The sequence below is a fragment of the Desmodus rotundus genome, chromosome 3 (assembly GCF_022682495.2).
Source record: "Desmodus rotundus isolate HL8 chromosome 3, HLdesRot8A.1, whole genome shotgun sequence".
NCBI lineage: Eukaryota > Metazoa > Chordata > Mammalia > Chiroptera > Phyllostomidae > Desmodus > Desmodus rotundus.
In genome coordinates, this window is record NC_071389.1 from 29,172,587 (window position 1) to 29,198,535 (window position 25,949).

The window sequence follows — 25,949 nt, forward strand, 5'->3', positions numbered from 1 at the left end:
GAGCAAGGCTCTGCTGTGGCTAGGCAGTACCAAAGCCAGCCTGAACCACCTCTACCTCCCCACCAGAGGAAGACACCAGGGCCAGTCAGGAGGGTCAGAGGCCACACTCCTGAACATATCAAAGGACACTTCCCAGAGGCTTGGCTAGCACCGCATCCCTCCTAGAGGTAATACAGCTCAGCTCAGAGGTTCTGCTCTGAGCAAGAGTCTGGAAATCCCCTTAGTTGGAACTTCTCTGCACATCTGAGTGACACCAAGTAGGAAAGCATCATACTCTACTCAGCAGCCCCGTCCCCAGCCAGCTCCCCAATCCCAGAAATGGCCACAATCTTCCAGTGCATATTAGCTAGGGAAGAGGAGAGAGGGATGTTGGGAAAAGAACAAAAAGAAAACAACAGAAATGAGAAGAAAAGCAAGTGGGCGGGGGGGGGGGGGGTGCGGATTTGAGACACAGGAGATCCAGACGAAGCACTCAAGTGGGGCTCAGACACAGTACCTTTTTCAGATTAATCCATTGCTTGAAGTAATCTGCCACTGGCAAGCCCAAGTACTGGCACTGGCCTGGGAGCCTATAAGAAAGGGAAGAGAGAACAAGTTGGGCACACCCATGTCCCAGGTAGGGGGTCTTAAGCTAGGAAGTCCAACATAGGAGTCTGTAAACAAACAGACCACAAAAGGCCAACCCATTAGCCATGGGTCCCACCCCACGGGAGAAATGCACCCCACCTCCAGCACCCTAGACACCACACTCCAGATCCAGCCCTCTGACCCAAATGTGAAAACCTGAAGACTATTCAAAATAATATCAGCAGCTACTATTTTCTGATGGCCTACAATATGCTAAGTATCTTACTTATATTTTCACATTATTCTTCAGAATGGTGCTGTGATGCGGCCTACATTTTACAGATGAAAAAATGAGATTCAGAGGGATAACTAAGATCCCACAGCTAAAAAAAAAAAAGACAGTGCCAAGAACTGAACCCAGGTCTGTCTCACTCCAAAGCCTACATTCTCTCCAGCACACTAGCTTGTTGTTTTGGCAGAGCAGAGAGGCAGAAATATAAGACAAGAGGAGAGAGAGAAAGAGCACATGGTTTACAGATAGCTGGGCAGGGACTTCCATTCACATTTAAGTCTCTAGCAACAGGCTTTCTGCAGACAGAGAGGAGACCATGCAGAAGGATGAGAAGAGGTCAGAACTTAAGCCAAGAGCCTGTTCTTGTTTTTTCTTTAAATTAAAATGTATAAACTGTCTCCTCTTCTAGCTGATGATGCCATTTTACCCATACAAATCCATCACCCAAACATTTACTGGTGTTTAATAATTAAGAGTCAGGCACTTAGGACTCAAAAAGTAAGACAACTCCTGCCCATAAGGGGCTCACAGTTTGTTCAGTGGAATGGACAATAAAAGTAGACAAAACAGCCTTAAGTTGGAACGCAGGGTACATGGAAGGATGGAGGAAGAAACTAGAAATACCAGCTAGGGAAGATCATAGAGTTTTTTGCTGAGAGAAGAGCTTAGCCACAGGCAATAGAGAGCCTTTGAAGAGTTGTGGTTTACAATGATTGTGCCAAGGCAAAAAAAAAAAAAAAAAAAAAAAGCAAAAAACACATTACACTAAGAAAAGCTGGATAGTAGCCAGAAGACTAGACAACAGTCACAGAGATACTAAGCAAGCAACAGACAGTGGAGATGTAAAGGAGGACCGAAGGGGATTTGGGGCCCAGTGAGAGAAAGCAGTAGAGCCCAGGTCAAAGATTCATGCCTTGACTAGCTAGCTTCATGCTTCTCACTAAGACAGATATAAAGAAGGAGAAAGGGCAGCGAGAGTGTATTTGACACCCAGAGTAGACCAACATTTTGTCAATTGTATGATAGTTTGTAAGTTTTCTACATACAATGTATCCTCTTTCTGCCCAAACCAGGGTGGATTGCTCCCACTGCCTGCCCCCTAGCACAGCACTGGAAGGAGGCAAGAGTTTGGGAATGCAGTTGTAAGCAGATGCCTGACACTTGGTGAACACTCACTATCCGTTGAGTGTGAGGCGCCCAGGAGACATCCAGCAGTGGGATGGTATCTAAGAGGCAGCTGGATATCCAGTTTTAAAGAGAAGTCTGAAGATACAAAGTGCTGAATCATTAATATAATATAAGTAAAATTAAAGCCATGAGAATAGATTAAGATCAGCTGGGAAGAGTATGAAACGAGGAGCAGAGGGCCCATGTCTGCTCCATGTCCCTTTAGCTCCAGTTTTATTGAGCTAAAAGGACCAGGCCATCCCTACCAGATCATCACCTCACACAAGGAGCTCACTACTTCATGGAGTAGTTGGCTCTCATGAGGGACTCTTTCGATCCTTCAATTCTTAGACCATCCTTCCTTAATACCAAACTATGAGTATTACTGTCACCTTGTTACTTCCACCCTGAGGTCTGTCTTTAGAAACTACAGAGAATGAGACTTCCATCTTTTCCTTGCAGAATGGTCCCCAAGATCTGAGAGCCCAGGAAGCTTCCCCCAGAGTACTGTTCTCCAGGTCACACAGCCTCAGCCCCTTCAAGAATTCCACAGGGGACTGCTCTGTCTGTGGAGGACCCCATTCCCTGTCTCACTGCTTCACTTACAAACTCACTTTCACTTTAAACTAAAAAAAAAGTCCACAGGAGATAATACACCTGAGTCAGGACTCACCCATCCCACCCCATTCCTGGAGGGCAGGACTCCTGGATCTTTTTCAGGGTGCTGGTCACCCAAAATGGCACATGCTCTTTTGACCCCACTTCACATCACTTGTGGTCAACCTCAACTACAGTAAAGCAAGCTTCCCCTTTCTGGGCTCCTATACAGGGCTGGGCAAAAGTAGTTTACAGTTGTTCGTATGGAAAATAATACAATAATTAATAAATAATCATACAAGAATAAACTGTTTCACATACTCACAGCTATAAACCTACTTTTGCCCCACTCTGTATATAACTCATTTTTGAGCTCAAAATGCAGGTCATTAGGGTCAAATGCCACCGAGTAGTCAAGGAAGATGAGAGCCTGAGAAAAACCCAATGGATTTGGAGTCAGGGGGCTGGTGAGAGCAGAGGGAGCCTGCAATGTGTTTAAGAGTAAAAGATAAGAAAGTGGAGACTGCACGTGCAAACTCCTTGTTTAGGAAGCTTGGCAATGGGAATCCAGCTGGGATGACTGACCCACCCCAGAAAGTTTCAGTCTTTCCCTCCATTACTCCTCAGTTACTTGACAGACACTGATAAGAAGTTGATCCCCACGCATCAAGCAGTACAGTAAGGATCTCCTTTTGTAAGACCTGTGATATCTTACTGGAAGGGAAGGTTCTTCTCAAACCCCCAGGTGGCACAGTGACGTTAACCACAAGCAGTCACTTTCCTGGAAGGGAAATTCTGGCTGAGGCCAAGATGATGAAGGGGTATCTAGGTAGGGTATGTCCACGTTGGGAGCCAAGGGCAAAGAAGACAAGAAAACCAGGCAAGGTTTGGAAGGAAAGGTAGCCTTAGGAAATAGAATGTGGTTGCTTAAGAAGCAGAACTGTAATGTTTGAATAATTTTCTTATTTCCTTCAATTTTTCTTTCATGTTCCCCATCCTTAGTATTTGTTAAAATGCTTGCTGAGCTCAGCTATTTGTGAAAAATCACATTAAGGACTGTGAGTGAAGGGGGCCACTGGAAGCATCAGAATGTACTGGGTCAGCCGAAAAGTTTGGTTTTTTTCCCATAAGACGGCTCTAGTAGAGCTTAGTTATCTTTAACTTCATTTGAAACAATTTTGTTAGATTGTATTGTGACAGCTGTCATATCAGTGTGCATTTAAAAAAACTTATCAAAATTGGTGAATTTTTGTGTAGCCATTTTAATATTGAAGATGGAATAAAATAAGCAACAGTGGTGGCATATTATGCTTTATTATTTCAAGAAAGGTAAAAACACAACTGAAACACAATAAAAGATTTGTGCAGTGTATGGAGAAGGTGCTGTGACTGATCAAATGTGTCAAAAGTGGTTTGTGAAGTTTCATGCTGGAGATTTCTCACTGGACGGTGCTCCAGTCAGGTAGACCAGTTGAAGTTGAGAGCCATCAAACCGAGACATTCAGTGAGAACAGTAAATGTTATACCACATGGGAGAGAGCCAACATACTCAAAATATCCAAATCAATAAAGTTATTGATGAAGATGAAAAATGTGTCTTTTATTTTACAGAAAAAAACAAAGAACTTTTTGGCCAACCCAGTACAAAGGAACAGTCAGGGGGACTGGCCAGCAAAAGGCAGAGGTCCTAGGGCACCTATCATGTTCTCCTTTAGCCAATCCCAGCGTCCTGATTCTTTAGTTGACACAGGCCAAGAATCTTAGGCTGTGGCTAAGCCCTGGGGAAGGAGGAAGCTCCCTCTTTAGTGAGATTTCAAATGTAGGCATTTCTACCCAGCTAGTTAGTAAGGGTCTACCTCAGTAGAATCCTGCCTGCTTCTGTCGGAGGTTGAACTATACCAGAGGGGCCACACTGAGGACAGACCCAGGGGTGTTCAACCTTTTGGCGTCTCTGGGCCACACTGGAAGAAGAAGAGTTGTCTTGGGCCACACATTAAATACACAAACACTAATGAAAACTGATGAGCAAAATAAAGGTTTTAAGTAAATTTATGATTTTGTGTTGGGCCGCATTCATAGCCATCCTGGGCCACTTGCAGCCCGTGGGTTGGACACCCCTGGCAGACAGATTGGCAGGTTGAATACTTAGCCTCAGGTATGGCTCGACAGGAATCCTGAGTGCTGTCCGTACCCCACAGCTGACTGAAGCAGAGGAGAACAGGACATTCATTGTCACTCACTCCAGGCTCCAGTCTCCTACAGGTACACGTGCAGTTTGCACACAAGCATTGGGTTGTTGAGTCCGCTAGCCTGTGGTTGGTCCTAGCCCTACGACTTCAAGACACACTCAGTACAGATGTAGCAGGGCCCAGGCCCGTTTTCACAAAAGGTACAAAGCCAAATGCCACAACTTGAACTTTCAGGTTCCTCATAGGGAGACAGCTGCACATTTCTATGACAGAACCCCACCCCAGCTTAGGGAGCACCAGGAGAGTAACCTGTGAAGAAGGTGGGTTTGAGCAGTCATTATCCCCTGCGTAGAAGATGACACTGAGGCTCAGAGACGGAAAAGGACTGGCTGGGACAAGCAGCCAAGGGCAGAACTAGAAATGGAATCTAAGTCTCCTGACTGCACAAGACACCAGCTAGGCAGATGCACTCAGAGCTCTTCACGGTCCCTGGGAAGGCAAGGTCTAGGGCTACAGAGAGAAGTAGGTAACACGGTGATCACTGCTCAAGGTCACACATGAGTCCAAGGTTCTTAGGATCCTACAGCTAAGGTCAGTGGGTACCAGTGGGTACATGGTTCCACCTATTTCTAAAGGAAAAGGGTAAAAGTCCCCCTGGCACAAAGGATCTGAATGCTGTGCGTTCCTACCAGATACTGATCCCAAGAAAAGAGCCACTGGCAGTGGGCCCTGGACTAGCCTGTGGGCATGAACGTGCAAGCAGGTTTATGGTGCCCAGGTCTCCATGCAGCTGGAATCACTGGGTACAAAACTCCTCCACTGCCCAAACATCATCTGGCCATACTTATTACTGTTGCCCAATGAAATTTTATGCACAGAGTCCACAGGTGTGATTTCCCCTTCTTTATGAGGGTCGGAATGACATCACTGATGGCCAATAGAAAAGAGCCAATTATGTCCAGGCCATAAAAAGGAATGGGATTTTTTCAACCAAATCAAAACTTCCCTCAGTTTCATGAATGCAAGGGGCCCCCTTTAAGGAAGGGCCCCCCAGTCCTGCCTGTGGACTCTACTAAACTGAGGGATATGATTACTTTCCAAATACTGTGTGGGGTTTAGGGCCAGAACTCTGCCTTTGGCATTTAACATGTGGCTTGCTCTTAGCACACTGGCCCCTTAGAGCCATCAAAACAGAACATCAAACCCTACCCTTACACACCTGATGGGCTCCTCACTACTCCATCTGCAGGGAAGCTAGAAAAGATGGGTTATCCTTATGTCCCCTTATTATCCTTTTAAGTACAAAAAAAGAGCAGAGAGCTCTCCCTGCTCAGAAAAAAAAAAAAACAACAGTATGGAAGGAACAGGGTTATGAGAAACTGCCCCCCAACAAGTGTACAGCACAAAGCAAAAGGAGCCCGCCTTCCCCACCCACCCCTCATCCAGCCCCACCACCTGCAACCCAGCACTGGAGCTGGGTCCAGACAGCCCTGATGGCAAACAGGTGTGACTAGCTGGGCGCCGGCCAAGGCAGGGGACTAGCTCATTAAGGGAACGCCACCCGTGCTAATGGGTACAGACAGGATGAAGCCATTGTGAGCAGGAGCTCAGCTTTGAAGATTAGGTCAAGCAGAGATGGGGGCGCTCTGCTAGAACTGCTAGTCTAGAGTCAAGGAGGTCAGCAGCATCCATGGAGGTCTGACAGACTGACAGACACCAACAGCTAGGACTAGCAGGAGAGCAGGCACCAGTGCTAGAAAAGGTCACGGGCACCATTCCTTCTGTGCTTTTCTCTTTCAGCCGTGGGGGCAACCCCAAATCAGGGAGATGCATGCCACTCTCACTTTTAGCAGACTCCAGCTTTTAAAGAGGAGAAGGTCAGCCAGATCTGGAGCCATAGTTGGCCCCTTTCTGCCTCTCTGAAGAGGCCATGGGACCCAGACCTTGGAGGCATACAGGCTGTCAGTTCTGGCGTTCAAAAGCTCTAGGACATGCACATACTGCTCACCTGCCAGGGTAAACTGTTTTGTCTCATCTGACATGCAGAAAAAGGGAAGTGTTCGGAAGCAAAGGAGAAGAATAGGGAGAAAGGCTCTGTTTTCTTCAAGGTCATAGCCAGACCACCAAGGCACAGAAGCCCTAGCGTGGGGAAGGAATTGGCCAGTAGATCCAGCCAACCAGCCAGAGGCAAACCCCTGCCAAGGGGACACACATGAGGGGTGGTTGGGGTTTGTTTCCATGCAAAGTCTCTCCACTTGCTCATTTCAACACAAACATTCCCACAGAATGTCATTGCTGGCTGTCCTGCAACTCAGAACTGCCACACTTCCTAGGTTCTCCCCAAGTCCTGAAACTGAGCCTCAGGAAAGGTTCCATTCCCACTGGCTCCCAGTCTGGGAGTCCTACCTGGTCAGAGCTTCCACAGCCAGCAGGATGAGAGTCTGCATCCGGCGCAAACAGGCTACCCCAGCCCAGGCCACAGTGAGCTGGGGACCCAGCTCTTTGTCCCTCCTATTTGTTTCCCACCCAGAGGAGATAAACAGACGCGGGTGATGAACAGCCCGCCTTTCACGATCACTTTTCCTCAAGTTGAGGAGAGTAGCTGGTGATGGATGGGCTGGAATTTGGTTATCAGGAAGGGCTGTCAGCCAGAGGTGCCTATCTCCTCCCCCACTACGCAGGGCATCATTACACTGTGGCATCGAGGTAAAATATGAGCAAGGGGAGGGAAGGGAGAAAGAGGGAAGGCTGGGCTTCCACACGAAGCAAATTGAGCAACAATGAGAGCAGGCACGAGGCTGGGACGTTAGTTATCTGCCCGTGACACCTTTTATCTCTGCACAAATTGGTCCTTCCTCCCCCACTGCAGCCTCTTATACAAACAGAGGCAGGCACAATGTGTCACCACTGCAATAGCGTAGCAATTTAACCCGAATTAGTGAGGGGGTCAAGCCAGGAAATAGGGGTTTCTCATTTCAACAGGTTCCTTAGTCTCTGCTCTGAACCAGCACATTGTGGGGAGGAGGGTAGAGAGAAAGCAGACTCATAATTGAATTCACTCACTTGGCTGCTGCTGATGTATAAAAAATTAATGCTTGAGCCTCCTACTTATCAAAGCCAGTTAGTTTCCATCTCACCTGCAAGATGGCACCATGGCAGAAGACGTGGCCTGAGCCACCCTTGGTAGGCCGAGCACCCAGTGCTTTCAGCCAATGCAGGATCAGCAAGAAGAGAAAGGGACGGCCCACAGACAGCAGCCTCATGCCAGCAACCCCTTCTAGAGGCCTATAGTACAGAGTGCAGGGTCAGAGATAATAAGGAAAGGGGATTATAGAAGTGATCACATTAAAGACAACCCTGGACAGTTCAAGAATACACTTGAGTCTACAGGCAGAAAGGCATTCTGGCTCCATCCTCCACTAGATGTCCAGGGTGTTTTTTCCTAGTAACCATTCTCTGCCCCCAGGACACACACACACACAAACACATGCACATGATCCCCACACTGCTGTGCTGAAACTGAGGAAGCCAATGGCGGCACTGAGGCTGAAAGAGCAGGGAGTAGAGGAGCCTGTTCTATTTCCCAGCGACTTCCCCCACTGCAGAGCCCAGGGACAGAAGGGCCCCCAATGGGGGCGGTATAGGGGGAAGAGTGCAGTACAACCCTCTGGCAGCACATGCCCTGCCACACTAAGACAACTTGGTCAAGTGACCACGTGTCTTTTGGTAGGTTATGTCACCTGCATGCCCTACTCTGTGAAGGTGAGAGCCAGCCAAGGGAAACATTGTATAAATAAGTGCTCCTAGAGGGATTCTGGCTCTAAGAAGGTCTGCTGAGACCAAAACTCAATGGCCCTGGAAGATGCTTCCAGGCCACCTGCTCTGAGTCAACAGTGCCTTAGTCAGGTATTGGATCCTGGAGAAACTACTGAGGATGACAGCCAAAGCGGAAGTTGCAGAACCACTTGACAGTTGCAAAAATGAATTCCAAGAAGCTTGGGGGTGAGAGACATGAATGGAGGCACCTTGGGACTCATTCTCCAAATATAAAGAATCAGCAGGCACATTATCAAGGAACAAAAGCCAAGGCCCCGGTATAGACAGAAAATAGGAGTACTTTCTACCCCAATTGCCACCACATATTGGGCTGGCCAAAAAGTCCGTATATTTTTCCTGTAAAATAAAAGACACATTTTTCATTTTCACTAATAACTTTATTGATCTGGATATTTTGAGTATGTCGGCTGTCTCCTGAGAGGTTCAACATTGACTGTTCTTAGTTAACGTCTCAGTTTGATCGCTGCCAGCTTCACCTGGTCTACCCGACCACGGAGAAATCACCCAGCGAGAACTCTCCATCACAAAACTTCACAAACCGCTCTTCTTAAAATGTTTTTAATTGTTATTCTATTACACTTGTCCCAATTTTTCCCCCTGTGCCCTCCTCTGCCCATTCCAACCCCCTCCCCCACAGTCAATCCCCACACTACTGTCAATGTCTGTGGCTCATTCATACATGTTCTTTGTCTAGTCCCTTCCTTTTCTTTCCACCATTATCCCCCTACCCCTTCCCTCGGGTCACTGTCAGTCTGTTCCATGTTTTCGTGCCTATGGTTCTATTTCGTTTGTTAGTTTATCTTGTTCATTAGATTCCTCTTATAGGTGAGATCATATGGTACTTGTCTTTCACCAAATGGCTTACTTCACTGAGCATAATATTTTCCAGTTCCATCCATGAAGGGTAGGTGGTCCTTCTTTCTTTCTGCTGGGTAGTATTCCATTGCGTGAATGTACCACAATTTCTTGATCCACTCATTTGCTGGTGGGCCCTTAGGCTGCTTTTAGCACTTGGCTATTGTAAATAGCACTGCTATGAACATTGGGGTGCATAGGTTCTTTTGAATCAGTGATTCTGGATTCTTAGGGTATATTCCACGTTCAATCAGTCATAGCACCTTCTCCATACGCTGAGCAAATCTTTTTCTGCGTTTCAGTTGCATTTTTCCCTTTCTTGAAGTAATAAAACATAATATGCCACAAATGTTGCTTATTTTCTTCCATCTTCAACATTAAAATGGCTACACAAAAGTTTACCAGTTTTGAAAAGCTTTTTTTAACGCATGCTGGTATGACATCTGTCACAATACAATCTAACAAAATTGTTTTGAGTAAAGTTAAAAATAGCTAAATGCTACTAGAGCCGTCTTACAGAAAAAACCAAACAAATTTTGTGGCCAACCCAACATGTACAGATATCACCGAGACCCAGGACCCTCAAGGGGTAGAGGCCAATCAAGCCTGACTCCCACACTCAGGTAGCTTCCAGGCCCACCCAGAAGATAACCACAGTAAGAAACGTAATGATCACTTCAGAAGAGACTACTGAGTGAGGGCTCTTGTTTCTGGTGACGGGAGGGCAAAGTTAGGGGGCACTTACAAGACCTTTGCTTGAACACACACACACACACACACACACACACACAGTCCCTCCACTCTCCTCTGCCTGCCCACAGCCCTGAGAGAACGCACTGCCGACCTCTCAGCCCACTTTGCCCCACACTTGCCCCCATCCTCTGGGACGGCTGCAGGTTACAATTCCAACCACAGGCTTCAGAAAGATGATACACTTGCTGGAGCCTGCAAAGGGTCAGGAGAGAGTACTGTTTGAAATACCAGTGTGACAGCTGGCTCCTTGTCTGTCTCTTTCTCCCCCACCCCCTCTCCAAACTTGTCATGGTACAAGAAGTCTATAAGCAGCCCATCAGCTTTAAATATCAGTGTGCGTGAAGCAGCAGCACGAGAGCGAGGGAGCGGGAAGCAGACAGCGAGCGCCTCTGTCGCCACTGCCTGTCAGGGAACACTAATGAATTTCACCACCAGCAAGCTATGTTTCAGATGGGGCGGGGCGGGCGGCGGGGGGGGGGGGGGGGTGGTGGTGAGTAGGGGGTAGGGAGTTTTCTAGGGAGAATTCTCACAGTATTAAAACATCTTTTCCCAAAGCCCTGTTAATAAATGTCACTGCAGAGGGTCTGACACTAGGACTTCAAGGCAAGGGAGGGGTTGGGACAAACTGAAATGCTCTCAAGCAGGAAGGGCAGTGCAAGCGTGAGGCTGGAGGGAGTGAGCTGAGGCTCACAGGCAGGAGGGTGACCACCACTACCCACACTCATTCCTTAAGGCCTATGATGCTTGGCTGAGAGAACAGGACCAGAAGGAAAGGCCTCAGGCAGGGAGAGATTATCAGCTGTGCCTTCAGGGCCAGACTTACTACCTACCCTACTTCCCATCAGTTTCAGCTAACTCACTTCACAGATGGGCAGGGGACTCCAAACCATCCTTCCAGACCTAGGGGAGGTGGGGTGAGGAAACTCTGGCACCAGTCCCAACAGGAAGCTACTTTCCTTAAATATCAGGAGCTAGAGCTTATCATAATCTCCATTTTACAGATGAGGAAATGAAGGTTCAGAGTAGTGATGTGACTTTCCCAAGATCCTACAACTAATAAGCAGAGAAGCCAGGACTTGAATCCAGGTCTCTTTTTTTAATAAAGGCTTTAATAAAGGCTTATAGTTTTTAATAAAGGCTTTGTTCTTTTTCACAATACCATACAGCTCCTCTGCAGAGGGACTGATCACCTCACTGTCTCCTGTATGTCCCCCACTGCCCTTCCCCTCCAACCCCTCCCATTGGTACACACACACCTCTGGCCTGGCATGGGCCACAGCTGTCGCTGTAGCACAGAGCCGGGCTTCGGGCCAGGGTGAACCCAGACTGGGAGAGAAAGGCCTGGGAGTGAGCCAGGCCATCACCTGGGAGTCTCCACAGCTCAGAGGGCATGGCTGCAAGCATAAGCCTTCCCTTGGGTACCCTCTGCACAGCTCTGATCAGCAGTGTCTGATCTGGCAGCGACCTGCTATGCAGGGGGCAAATGACATTTAATTTCCTCTTGGTTTCCCTATGGTACAAACGAAAGGCCGTCACCTGCGTCTGGGTCTGGCAGCACAGCTGGAAGTGTTCCCAGACATGTCGCTCTGGAGAGTTCCCAAACAGAAACCAGAACACAGGGGGTGTGGAGGGGCTCCCCGTAGACCAGGTAGCCAGGCCTCCCTGAGAAAACCAACCTCAGATGCCCATTGGCAGGCCGTTGCTCAAAGCCTCCAAAGGGCACTGTACTTGTATGCAGCGCCTCTCTGCTCCACTGCTTTTTCACCCGCTTGCCAACTATCTCAACTCCCATTGCTCACACATGGAGCCCACACAAACGGCCACTGAAGCACACACTGCCACAAACATCCTATGGAACAATATAACATGCACCTTCCCAGTGCCACAAACACCGCATGAAATCAAGTAACCTGTATCTCTCCAGCCCCTCTCCAGTGAAATGAGACAAGCGCCTTTCCAGGGCCCCTCCCAGAGCAATTCTCTCAGGGAAAGGGCGCGCTGCCCCACCTGTTGTGACTGCAGGAAGTGCTGAAGCTGCCCCCAGGACCTGGCCAGAGGTCCCTTTTCCAGATGGAATGGCGGAGGCCTCAGCAGGCAGCAGGCAGTGGATAGGGGGAGAAGGGGAGCAGGTGAAGGGAGGTTTCCAGGGCACTTTGGTCAGTGTCTCAGCTGATGAGCTACTTATTCTGTTTTGGCCAGGAAAATAGGAGCTCCTCTGCAGTTTGAGCTGTTTCCAAGAAACCTCACTCATCCCCTACTAGTCTCTACCTGGCCTCTGGCCATCTTGACCCTTTGCCTGGGCTGCCTTTGTATGGCCTACAATGCCCTCTGGAGGTTCCACAGAGAGGTGTCCTGCAAGCACTGGGGATCTGGGACGCAGGCTGACCTCTGCTCCAATTCCCTCTAAACCTGGGCTGATCTCCTGTGCCCTGATCCCAGCCCCCCTGAACCCTTTGAGACATGTGAGCAGAGGCGCACTTCTGGGTGGGCGTTACACAGGTTAGCGGTTTTTGAACTGTGATCCATGAAGCCTTGGTGTTCTAGGAGGGATATCAGGCTACTCTGTGGCCTGGGGGAAGAGGAGGAAGAATGGGCTGGGCCTTGGCCCAGCTTCAGACAGAACAGCTCGGCTTTTGTGTATTTTGTAATATTGGGCTTTCTTTAATATTTTGTTTTTTAAGAAAATTTACTAAAAAAAATACTACCCATTCGGTCTCTCTACTGTGCTCCTCTGGGTGCTCATAGTACTTGTTTTGTATCTTCTTCGCAGCGTTCTCACGTTCTCCCTCACTGAGCCTGTGATTAGCTATGCACACGCTGCTCTTTCTGTCCTGACCGCCCGGCTGTCCCTACACTTCCCAGCACAGTGCTCACTGGGCCCAGAGCAGTTCCCAGCAGGGGCTAGCCTTAGGCTACTGCTGAAACGCCAGTGCTGCCAGGACAGGCAGTGCCTAGCACCCCCAATGGCATTTCCAACAGCGCTCCTCAGAAAAAGAGAGCTGCGCTGTAGGGTAACTGACATTTACAAGAAGGCCCTAGAGAAGACGTGGGGCGCAAGCACTCTTAAATCAGCAAATGGGGCTTACCTGCTACCATCGTCAGCCCTCTAGATCAACCTCCAGGGGACCAAAGAGACTTTTGCACGTGGCCAACTTTGGGGCAAAATATAGCATATTTCAATAGGAAATATCACTTGTAAGAAGTTTCTAAACCTTGAATGTGGGACCAAGGGGACATAGGATGATGCACCTCAGCTGAGTATTCAAGGGTCTGTCCCCCGGTAGAGGAGTCACTAGGATTAGAAATGGGTGAAGCCCTTGGCTCCGTTAACCAAGCCCACTGCTTGGACCTCCTTCTCTGGCCAGCTTTGAGGAGGGAGCAAGGAGAAGGCAGGATTCTGTGCTCCTCCTAGCTAAAGCCACTTGTTAATAGTCCCTAGATTCCCTTATCCCTGGGGAAAGGAAGGTAGCAACGAGCCCTTCACCCACCCCCCCATACACACATGCCTCCCAGCAGGGCCAGGGAGGACAGCCATTAGTGTGTGCCTCAGCAGACAATGGGGAGGAGAAGTCTCCAGAGCAAAGGACAACTGCAGCAATTAGAATGCAGGGAGGTTCAGAAGCTATTTAACTGGGTGACCCCTGAGGTCGCTGCATCTGACTCCCATCCCTGGATAAATATTGTATGAGAGGGGAGGGGGGCGAGCGAGGGAGCCATCGGAGTGCTGCTCCTCCCTCCACTCCCTTCCCCACCCCACGCGGCTGCCTCCAGCCACACATGCCAGGAACATTATTTACAGCCCTGACAGTCAGAGCAATCACTCTGCTAACCAAGAGGGAATGGACAAAGTCGACTTACCAAAAATTGACTATGGCAACTGAAGAAGAAACCAGAGCTAGTGGGGGAAGGGAGCTGAACCAACACTGGGAAGCAAGGCTTCTCCCACATTCTGGGTCCAGCGAGAGAAAATACTCTCTGTCACCTCAAAACCACTGGCAGATAAAGCTGGACCCAACTGGCAGAGAGAAAATCGAATGGGGTGTGCTTCTGCCTTTCGGAAGCTCTATAATGGAAAAATTCCTGGATCGTATCACTACCCAGGGGTTCCTTGGCAAAGATGGGGGTCCTAGCTACCTTCCCAGAGGAAGTGAGAGTAGCCACATGCCACTTATCCGGCTGGTCCCTTAGGTGACCCAGTGGAAGAAGCAGGAAAGTCAGGCATAGCAGAAAAGGACCAGGTGGGGGAAGGAAAGCAGAGTGTGTGAGAGCAGGCTGCGCCTCAGCCCCCACACTGCCGCTCCTCCAGTCCTGCTCTAATGCACCCTGACATGCCTCTGAAGACAGAGAGCTGTTTGCAGTCAGCACCGTGATTTGTTAGTAATTATTTCCATGGTGTCACATTGCTGTCACTCTGTTAACAAAGAGACAGGCTGCCTGAGGCTCCCTGCAAGAAAGAATCGCAGAGAAAAAGGCCTGTCAGGCTCCCGGGATTCTCTGGGCTGGCTGGCTTTCTTCCCCAAACCAACATCCTTACGGGCTTTGGAAAAAACAGTTTAACAGAACTAACAAGTTTGAGTCGTGTCACCCTTTAGCCAGGGACACCCAGAACTGATCCCACCCACTCACAGCCACCATTCCCAAAGCCCTACAGAGCTGAGCCCTGGAGCCCACAGGTCACTGAACCATGGGCCATCATGCAAACCATAGCCTTGGAGTTCCCTGGCCTTCACCTTCCAAGAACCCTGCTCTCCAACTCTTCTTCCACTCTGGAGTGTTCACAGCCTCTTGTGTGCTCTTAGGACCTGACGAAAGAAACCCATTTCAGACCACACTGAAGCAGCTGCCCCACTGGCACAGAGAGTGGTTAGGGAGGATGGGATGGCAGGGCACCATCCTTCCTTGAATCTGCCAACCGCAGTTCAGGATCAAAGCCACTCAGGTGCCAATGCCCCTGTAGCCTCCAGGTGCCTACTCACCTGTGAGGAGATTCCCACTGAGCTGCTCTGTTGTTCCCAGTGTCTGGACTGGTGTGGCACCTGCACTCAAAGAACTAGTGCTTTCTTTGCTTTAACACAAAGTAATGTCTCCATTATCCTGGCTGGGAATTAAGAGGAAAGATTGGCAAGCGCTGACAAAACAGAGGTCACTCACCTTACAGGCATGGAAAGTTGGAGATTAATTCTCTCCCCTCACAGAGGGAATCAGACTCCTAGCTAGTGGAAGGGAAGCACCAATATTGAAAGACCCTTTCAATGCCAAGCAGCAGCAGCAGCAGCAGCAGCAGCAGCAGCAGCAGCAGAAAAGAGAGACCAAAGCCCACAAGCCCTGGAGAGGCCTTGTCAAGGTGGCAAGGGCCAATGCCAGCTTGCTCCTACAGAATCCCACAGGATAGAGAGAAACCTGAACAAGACTCTTCTGGCATCGGGGTCCAAAGGGCAGAGGGCAGTGCTAGCTTCATGCACTGGAATGGAAGCTCCATAAAGAGAGAATGTTTTGGAAAGTCGAGCTCTTTGTTCATTGCTATATCCGCAATACAACAGTGCAAGGCATATAATGGGTATTCAATAAACATCTGCTGAAAGAATAAACAAATGGGTCAGTGTGGCTCAAAGGCTACTTCCACAGGCCTGGGGTCAGCCCAGCCTCTTCCTATCACAGGAATTCAGAGAAGAGGGAGGACAGTGGATTTCAGAAGAGACGAGAAAACACATACCCAAAGGGCTGGAGTTAAGTTTTAGAAGGTGAGGGGGATTGGGACAAGCTGATAGACCTGGGGAGATTCTCATATCGGACTGAACATTCACTTACTCATTCCCCAAATATGTATTCGAGGGCTAAACAAGGTAGGCAGTCCAACAAAAGGAGAATACATCAGTGTAGCAACACAATGGAATACCACACAGCAATAAAAAGGCTGAAATGATACATAAAACAACATGGATGAATCTCCTATATGTTATGTTGAGCAAAGAAAGTCAGACATGAAAGAATATATCTTGTATAATTCCATTTATATGAAAATCAAGTACAAGCAAAACTAAGCAAGAGTAATAGAAGTCAGAACAGTGGTCACCTGGTAGGCAGAGGGCATTACTGACTGGGAAGGGGCACAGGGGAACTTTCTGGATTGATGGAAAAGCTTCTTCATCTTGATCTGGGGGGTGATTACTCAGGTGTGTATGTGTATAAAAATATAGTGAGCTACACCCTTCACATTTGCATACTTTTGTACCCTACTATAATTATGTCATACCTTAATTTCTAGAAAGATTTAAAAAATAGTTGGGTCTCAAGAGTCACACAAAGAGTTTAAAGAAAAAACACAAAAATACCTCACCCAAAGGAAAAAAAAATTCTAGGAGCAACAGTGCCCCTTCTCCTTGTGTTCAGGGCACAAGCCCTTCAGCCTTCACTCTCTATCTGCCAGAGGACAAAGGGCCCAAGCAAGTGGCCAGGGCCTCAAAAGATACCAAACTGTTCAAATCACAGAAGAATGGAGCCCAGGTCCTAGGTGTCATGGCCTGGTGGGAGGACCCATGCAGCCTCCGTTCCATACCAGGCGAGCTCTAGGGAAGCAGAGATGGGTCAGATGGTCAAGCCATGACCCCAGCTGTCTCCGAGGCTCTCTGAAGCAGCCTGTCTGTCAAATCCTGCCACAGAGCATAGAACCAGCCTCCCAAAGACTACTCTGAAGAGCCACAGACAGAAGGGCAATCTGTCTTCTTGACAAGCCGGGCAGATACTGGCTGAACTGCCCCAACTCTGGGCTACAGCAAAGGCCTCGGTGCCTACAGCCCCTCCTGCCAGCAAGGAGGAGGCGCTAAGACCCTCACAGATAGTCAAGGGGAGCTCCATGTGTAAGGCCAGGGACCAGAACCCAGGCAGCAACACGTGCCTCAGGATCAGTTAAGCAGTAAAGAGCCATCCAGCCAGCAGCTCTACAGCAGACCAAAGCCTAAGACCCCCACTGCCAAAACATCTCAAAGCCTGATTATTTACTATGCAGATACCTTTATCTTTTATTGGGATTTTAACTGAGCAAAACTTCCATTCCAGGGGTTCCTATAATCACTAAAGCTCTTTGAACCCTCTGATACCTTCCCAGGGGGAGATGAGGCTGTCACGGGGGTTCCACCCCTCAGCCTAGAAGTGCCCAGAAAGTGGAACACCAGAGGCTCTCTCTGCCAGGGAGACAGCAAGCACCTCCCCATGACCCTCTAGGCCCAAAGTCCTTCCACAGCAGGCCAGCTTCCAGAGGCTCAGGCTCTGAGAAAGAGTGGGACGAGAGCACAGGTAGGGAACTGGGAGCCTGCTTGGCCTCCACAGAAACCTGCTCTTGCCCTAGGGCTGTGGCAAATGGACAGTCCCCCAAGCCCACAATCAGGAGCCCCTTTATGCCAGTTCTAGGCCCCACAACATGTGCAAAGGGGGCTCTCATGCATTTGTGAGGATGCTGGCCCCAGAGGCATGTGAGCTCTGGGGTGGAGGCGGGCATCCCTCACTCCTCCAAGCCCACAAACTCTCGGCCTAAGGAGCTGTCAGGCTAACGAGGCTACCGCAACACCACTCCATCTGAGTGTGTACTGCACGACTGGCTTCAGGTGGCTCTTCTTTAATTAATGGCATCCCAGGCTCTGCAGGGAGTTTCACCCCACAATGAATGGCCCTCTCTCATTAGAGGCAGGCCTGCCATGATGTATTCAGGGTGAGGGCCGGGATTCATTTCCCTGTCTGTGGGTTGGGGATGGGAGGGAGGGGAGAGGCAGCAGGGACAGATTTATATCGAGTGACTTGGATTAGCTGCAGCTGAAACATGACCCCATCAACTCAGGCTGCCTTCTTGGGGCTAACCCGATGCACCTTTGCTGACGAGAGGGCTCTAGGGAAGCTGAAGGGAGGGCAGAAGGTCTGGTTCTTGTTCTCTCTGGGCTTTGGCTGCAGCTCAAAGGCCCAGAATTCCTATACAACCTGCAGAACCTCCCCCCCACCCGATACACACACTTGGCATGCACTGGGAGCCTGGCCTGACTGAGCCTCTTCATGGCCAGGAGGCTGACCCATTGGCCTCAGAGCTATAGGACTGAGGCTTTGACCGTGGCTGTCAGCTGGCTCTCCTGCCTTCAGTAGAAAACACCCTCACTCCCTATCTCAGAGAAGGAGTCCGCAATGTGGTAATGCCCCCATATCTGCTGCCCGGACAGGACCCAAGTATGTTCTGACACAGAGCATCTCAGGCCCCAAGCCTCCCAGCACTAGGGAAAGGCAAGCATCAGTCAGACACAGAAACATACTGCCAGCCATCACCTCACTACGGTGGACCGTCAGGCTGAACCCCACCTCTGGAGTGAGCAGGTTCTAGGTAGCACTACTCACCTTCTCTCCATCTCCCCCTGGTGCCACCTCACACGGATCACGAGACTAAGCAAGGGAACTGGGTGGGGTCTTGTAGGCAAAAAGGAAAACTTGGGCCTTCAGTTGTCCATGATCCCACTCTACTTCTCACAGTCTTAGAAGGAAGGACAGATGCACTCTGCTAGCCCCACAGGTGGCTCGAGGCCAAGGTAGGTTCAGGCTGGCAGCAAATGGCACACACTCCCTACAAACTCCCCCTGCAAACCCCACTAAACTTGACATTCAGTTTTGTTTGTGCTTGGGAGAAAAATCGTACCTCAGAGCCTGCCCTCTATCCATCCTCAGCCCTCTTAGAATGCCCAGTTCACTAAGAAAGCTGGCGGGTGGGCCTCACCTGCCCCTGCCAGCCAATCGGAAGGTTGCTTTGCAGGCCTGCTATGTCCCTAGGAGGGCCAGGGCAGAATGCCTATCATCAGTGCACACACCCACTCCGTGTCATCCACGCTTCTCCAGGGCCCTCATGGGGGAGTATTCGTATATCCTTCCTTCCCTTCTCAGAAAGAGATGTAGCTCAGTTCCGCTTTGCTAAGCCCTATTTGGCAACGTGTCTAAACACATGCAAACTTAATTAGTTCAGGAGGAGAGCCCAAGTGCTTGCAATGACAGATAAAAGTATTGGGAAATGAGACAAGTCAGGACTGCCAGGGAGTTCTTACTCAAACCCCTTCCCCCAGCAGGCTGCTGATCAAAGGTGATACAGCTCAGTGCTGAGACCCTCTGGCACACCCACGGGCAAGGGGCAAGGCTCTCAAGGGCTCAGTAACGTGACAAGATGCCCTGCATGCTTAGATGCCCCACATGCTTTCAAATATACTGAGGGACAGAGGTGCCCAAAGCAATACTGGCAATGGTTTCCTTAAAATAGATCTGAGGATTCACTCATTTGTAGCTCTGCAAGGAGGCTCTCAGACAACCCCAAATCATCCCCCATCACACCTCCTGCACAACTATGCCCCACATCAAAATGAACGTAATAGTCTAGACCTCCACCGACACCAGGTACCAGCAGCCAAGATGAGAATGGAAAGGGCGTTAAGCAGAGTGTGACATAATCTGTGGCAATTAGAAAAGTGGAATAAAAGAAGATTGGAGTTGAAAAAGACTAGTTAGAAGACTTCTGTAATAACCCACAAAGACTATTGTGACCTTAACTAGGGCAGTGGAAATAGGGATGGAAAGAAGGCAACGACTCTGAGAAAGCTCTGGGAGGAAGACTCAACAGGATTTGGCAATTAATTGGTTATGGCTAGAGGACAGAATCAAGGATGATTCTCAGGTTTCCAACAGAGCCACTGAGTAGATGGTGCCCGTCATTATGTTGGAGGTCTAGGGTTGAGAGAAAGATAACCCTTGAGCTTTAAGGGGCCTACGGACATCTAGGTGTGGATAGAGAACAGGGAGCTGGATATGAAGGCTTGGAATTCAGATGGCAGATGGAGCAGTGTCTTTTCTCCAGTGGGATCTCTGCTGTCGTGTCAGTTTCCATTTTCCAGTTGCAGAAAAAGATTAGAAGACATACAGAGAGGATAGTTGAAGCTATGGCAAAAGATGAGATCACTCTGGTAAGTGTGAGTGTGCAGAATAAAAAGACAAGACAGCTAGGACAGAGACCAAAGAAATACCAATATTTAACAAACACAAAATTTAACAGAAAAGAAAATAATCCTCTCTAAGACCCTGTGAAGGGGAAGCTAGAGGAAAAGGAGACATAGAAAAGCAAAGATAAACAGCATTTCAAGAAGGATACATGGTCAACCCTGTTGAATAATGCCAAGAAGTCCCAGCCTTTCATCTATATCCTACACACTGCCCTCCCCCCCCACCCCACCCCCACAGGATAGCCACCATCCCACAGTTGTGTCCCAGTGTGTGGCACATCTCTATGGGACTTCACTCCAGGTGACTAGAGCTCAATAGTCTTGGCCACTTGACTGCAGTCCTCAGGACACCCTCAGCAGTCCCCGCCGAGTGCATGTCCCACAAATAAAACTGGGTAATCTAAGCAAGTATCTTTTGACCTCCAGACTTCCTAAACCCAAAAGTGTTCCGGGTCCCCATCTGCACAACACCAACAGAGGGGTGCAGTATGCACACTTCATGACGAAGGTAGACCAGCATTTACATATTCAATCTCTAATGGAAGGAAACCACCATTCAGAGCTGAGGCTGAGCTAGGAGAAGGTCCTCACAACAGACCCTGAGCAGCCCTAGACCCTGCCCCATTAGAGCAGAGTCTGATTGTCCTCATCCTCTCCAGAGGTCCTCTTCCCAGACTGCACTGAGGGCCAGGCCTTCCCTCACATCAGCTCTTCCCCACCCCCCTCCACATCCACTCCTACCCCTACCTTTCTGTCTTCCCGACCTGGCCCTCTTCTTAGACCCACAGGCCACTGGGAAAGACCCTGATCTAGCTGCTCAGCCACTCTGTGCTGTTCAGTTGGTAAACCCAGATCTTCAAGCTACAGACTAAAATCTGAGTTCCTGAAGGGTGGCTGGCACCTGTGCAGCTGTCACTCCTTACTCGGCGCCAGCCCTACCCTTTCACCATGCCAGAAATGGAACTTTACAGAAACGGTCCTGCCTGGGTGAGAAGAGAGGAGAGAAAACTGGCAAAAGAACACTAAACTCCATGAGGAGATTCAAGAAATACCAGGGAAGTCAAAGCAAAGGCACGTCAGGTAGGGAAGGCAAGCTGACCAGGAGCCAATTCCGGAACAAGTGCTGCAGCTTAAACATGTTTAGAAGGAAAGTTAAATCCGCACTTACTAAATGAAAACACATCTAAGCAGGATCCGCGACTGCGGCATCAAAGCCCGTGTAAACCTGGAGTAGCAACTCATCCGGTTTGGACAAAAGATGGACACAAAACGATCTGGTCAGGTTGGGAGCAGATTTCTTTTCTCCGGTAGGATTTCTGCTGCCACTTCAGTTCCCATTTCTCAGCGCTTCACTAATCAGGCCCTTTCCAACGAAAGTGATGTGAAGCTGGTTAGGAGAGAGAGGAAGGACAGCGACGAGGAGCCACGGCTCTGGGAAACTAGAGTGGGAAAGGAAAATATTTGCTGAATTCCTCAGACTTAGTTAAATCTGAAAGGGGATGTCAAAATAAAAAGTAAGGCACACACTGACAGGTTGTAGTGTCAGTTTAACACCACCCTTGTCAGGCTCGTCATCAGCCTTTACCAGGCGCAGGAAAAGGTGAGGGCTCTGCCGAGAGCCCTCCGACGCGGCTCCAGGAACACCGACAAGCTGTGCGCTGTCACGCAGCACTACTTAGGTTTCCTCTCTGGCTGTTTTTATTTTGTTACACATTTAATTAAGAGCCTTCCCAGCAGTTATGCACAGTCCTGCTTCTAAAAGGCAGCCACAGAGCTCCCCTCCCCCAGTCCCTGCCACCTGACATCTGCTTCCTCCTGCATACTCTGACAGAGCTTCACTGGCTTTCCCAGTCCAAGCCCAAACCGACATCCAAAGTCTGCCCAGCCCCTTGGTTATTTTTGGAACCTCTTTGGTGTTGGAATTCAATTCTGTATAGCCGTGAGTCTTTACCAATTTGACCTTCAGTTTTTAATTTTGTTTTGCCTTTTTCTGCTATAAAACAGATACCACCTCCTACTGGAGAAGACAGGAGGACTGAATGACATATGGTATGTGCTCATTTAACATCTGGTTTCCTTTCATACATGCTTGAATTCAACAACCCAATCCCCCCTTTTGATTCTACATTGATTCCATCATTTCTTGTGAAGATATTAGAACGGCTTCCTTAGTCACCAAAATCTGCCAGGGCCCACCATGCCAAGAGCTGAACTGGTGCTGCAGGCCAGAACAGGCCAGACTCCAAGCTTAGGAGGACCAGCCCCAGAGTCCCCAACCTCATGCCCAGGGAAATTTTCCTGTGCACATACAGGACGGGGCAACAGTAGGTTTACAGTTGTTTGTATGAAAAATAATACAATCATTAGTAAGTAATAATACAATAATAAACTCTGTGTTTCATGTACTCACAACTGAAAGCCTGCTTTTCCCCCACCCTGTGTGTGTATGTGACATGCCAGTCACAAAAGATTCATAGTTAACACAAAGAGATTCTGAAATGCGAGTGTTTGTGACGTGAACACACCAAAGACAGAGAACCACTGGGAGAGTGGGAGTCCTGGGAGGCTATCTGGAGAAACCAGGCCTCTAGGCTGGACCACATGAACCTCTGGGTATCAGCCTGTATGCTGCCCCACCCTGAACAGCTTCTTCTACTCAACAGAGCTCCACCTAAGTCCTTTCTCCATCTCCAGTGCTCACAGCTGCCCAGGATACCCTAAACAATAACAGCCTTCCTCCTCCTCTCTTCCTCCATGGGGCCCTCCTCCGATCCATATCAGCCCAGCCTATACAATCTCCCTGACAAAGGAGTGTCACCTGAGAGCACAGAAATCCTCTGGATCTCTGGGAGCTGCATGTGCAGACCTGGAGATGTGCAGTAAGTGTGTGTACACGACCTAAGGGATATGGGAGATGAGGTGTGTAGGTGTTTATGTGACCTGGGCTTGTTCTTCCTCCTATCTCACCTAGAGAGTTGGTGTCCATTTGCAGGCCTGACACCCATCCAGCTGGGTGCATAACTATGCTTCAATGCCCAGCATCCAAAAGGCATAAAAAGACCTTGATGAGAAGACAATGCCTGAGTTGGTAGGCAATATCACTCCAGAACCACTACTCCCAACTCCCCACCGACACCCCAACCCACGCTCAAAAGTACAGGTGTGCATGCGCGCACACACACAGAGTGCTTGCGGCCGCCTGCAGTCACAGAGAACACAGGGTTATCGATTCTATCAGTACTCAGCAAACAATGCCCCCCCCACCTCCACCCCACTTTAGTTCCCTGGGGGCTGTCTGAAGCCAGGTATCCATAAGATAGACAAGAGGCAAAGTGTCAGCCTAGCAGAGTAACCAGTTTTGTCTTCCAGGATCAGGAGACAAAGGAGAGAAAGCACTGGGGACAAAACAGAAGAGAGGAGGCTGGTGACTTAGGCAACTTCCTAGAAGCAGCCCTCTCTCATCCCACCACCGGGCTCTCAGTTGTATCATCCGGGCCTTGTATCCCAGATGAGAGGATAGCACAGTGTAATGGTTAAGAGAAAGGACCCTGGACCCAGGTTGCCTGGGTTTGAATCCTGGCTCCATATGTTCTTGGGCAAGTTACTTAACCTCTTTGTACCCTAATCTTCTCATCTATAAAAACAGAAATAATAAGAGTACCTATGGTTATAAAATGCACTTAGACTAATAAACACTATGCATCTGGCTCAACAATAAAGACCTCTTTTAACTCTTTCCTTCCAGGGCACTGACATGTAGCTCTGCAACTGAAGGGCTCTCCTAAGCAGTGAGACCTGGCCATGGCAGGAAGGCCCTGACAACAACAGTCCCAGCAAATCCATCCCTCCCTGCTCCAGAGGCAGAAAGCAGGGGTCCCACCCCTATCCTTATCCTGACAGCCCCCAAAATCCAGGGACCCCCTGACCTAGCTACCCTGTAGGCTTAGGCATTAAGTCTGTGAAAGGCAGGAACTGGTCCCACAGATTCCAAGCCCCGCTAGCAAAGCAGCCCTTCTCATACTCACATGACTTTTAAGTCCCAGTCTCCACAGGTGACAAAAATTGACTTGACGTTTGGATCTAAGAGGCCTTCCTTCGCCATCCACTCATCGACCCTCTGAAAAGTACACAACAAGAACAGATGAGATTTCCCTGAGTCTGTGAAGAGCCACAACAGTGAAACGCAGATAAGCTGCTTGTAATCAGAGCAGGAGAAAATTGTAATCTCATCCAGCCAGGGCTCTGCTCTGGGCTCTTACCTTTGGCTCAGAACTATGAAGGCACTTGCAGGACAATCCCTGCAAGAAGAGCCCACAAGCCCAAGTGTTGCAGGGGAGGGGCCCCCTCCACGCCGTATTCCGGGCAGCCTGCCCCAGACAGGATAAGGACAGATCCCAGTAAATCAGTCCAAATAGCTCTGGTCGTCAAAGGCACAGCCTAGCATAGACATAGGCTATGCTGGGCTTGAGAACAGGCTGGTACCCAAGCAGGGACTCCAATCCACAGGTTCATTCATTCACTTACTCATTTTACCCTCCCACTAAATGTTTATTAACCAAACTTATGAATTTGGTTATTCCCCAAATGAAAGTGAAATTAATTTCCACCATGAGTCTAGCCCTTTGCTGGGCAGAAGCAAAGCTCATAATTAGCCCCAGACTTTGTATTTCTCCTCTCTTGGATGAGGATTAAAATTCAACAGATTGTTTTGAAGGCTGAGCTCAATTCCTAGGTAGAGAGAGAAATTGCTCCTAAGCACACTGTAAGTCTCTTTCTCCCTTCATTCCTTTGATAGGTTTTATTATTTGCACTCACACTAGAAGTACAAATACTAAAATCAGTGTATAATGGCTGAATTATCATAAGGAATTCATGAAGCATCGCCTATTTTTCAGACGATCCCAGGCACGGGGTAGGAGTGCAGCGGATCACAGCACTGCCCCACTCACACAGGGGGACTGTTTTTAGAGGCTGCATGACATAGTGGTTAGAAACGCAGGACTGAAAGTCAGACGCATGTGGGTTTGGATCTTGGCTCTTCGATATCCTGGTTGTGTCACTGATGGGAAGTCATTTAAAAGTCATTTAACTCCTCTGAACTTCAGCTTCCTTCATCTATAAAATGAGGTAGGATGACTAACCTTACACGTTGTTTTGAGAATTAACTGCAAATGTAATAAGGTATTTAAGTTCCTACCACGAAATAAGAGAGTAAGTAGGCTGAGAAGGGGAGAGAAGCAGATCTCATAATACAATATAATAGATGCAGCAATAAAGAAGTGACCAGAATGTTCCAGAACCAAAAGAAGGAAGTGGCCAGCTCTATTTTCAAGGAAAGGAGTCAGAAAGGCTTCATAAAGAAGGTAATTGAATTAGGAGCTTGGTGGTTTGCTTGACAGGGTAGAACAGAGGAAAGGAGATGACAGGCAGAGGCACAGGCCCAACCACTTTGTACTTGAGAAGCAGTTATGTGTTTAATGTCTGCTGTCCTCACCAGACTGTAAGCACCCTGAAGGCAGGGACTCTTCCCTGTCTTATTCACTGTGTTACTCTCTAACCCAGCACAGGGCCTTCTCAGTAGCTATTCTTGAAACGACTAAAATATGGGTAAGGCATAATGTGACCACAGTCCACTGTGTATAGAAAGGAGGAACAGGAATTGAAGCTGGACACTAGGTTAGG

The 25,949-nt window shown here is 48.9% G+C and overlaps 1 protein-coding gene across 10 annotated transcripts in view; it reads right to left on the reverse strand.

Annotated features, from left to right (window-relative positions):
- ERI3 (ERI1 exoribonuclease family member 3) overlaps positions 1–25,949 on the reverse strand; it is a 122,068-nt gene that overhangs the window by 55,707 nt on the left and 40,412 nt on the right. For all 10 annotated transcript variants that reach the window (XM_053920187.1, XM_053920190.1, XM_071220894.1 and 7 more), the window contains 2 exons: positions 24,293–24,384; positions 497–569 (listed from right to left, as the gene is read on the reverse strand). In XM_053920187.1, the coding sequence (XP_053776162.1) occupies positions 497–569; positions 24,293–24,384 (165 nt within the window). The remainder of the gene's footprint in view (positions 1–496; positions 570–24,292; positions 24,385–25,949) is intronic.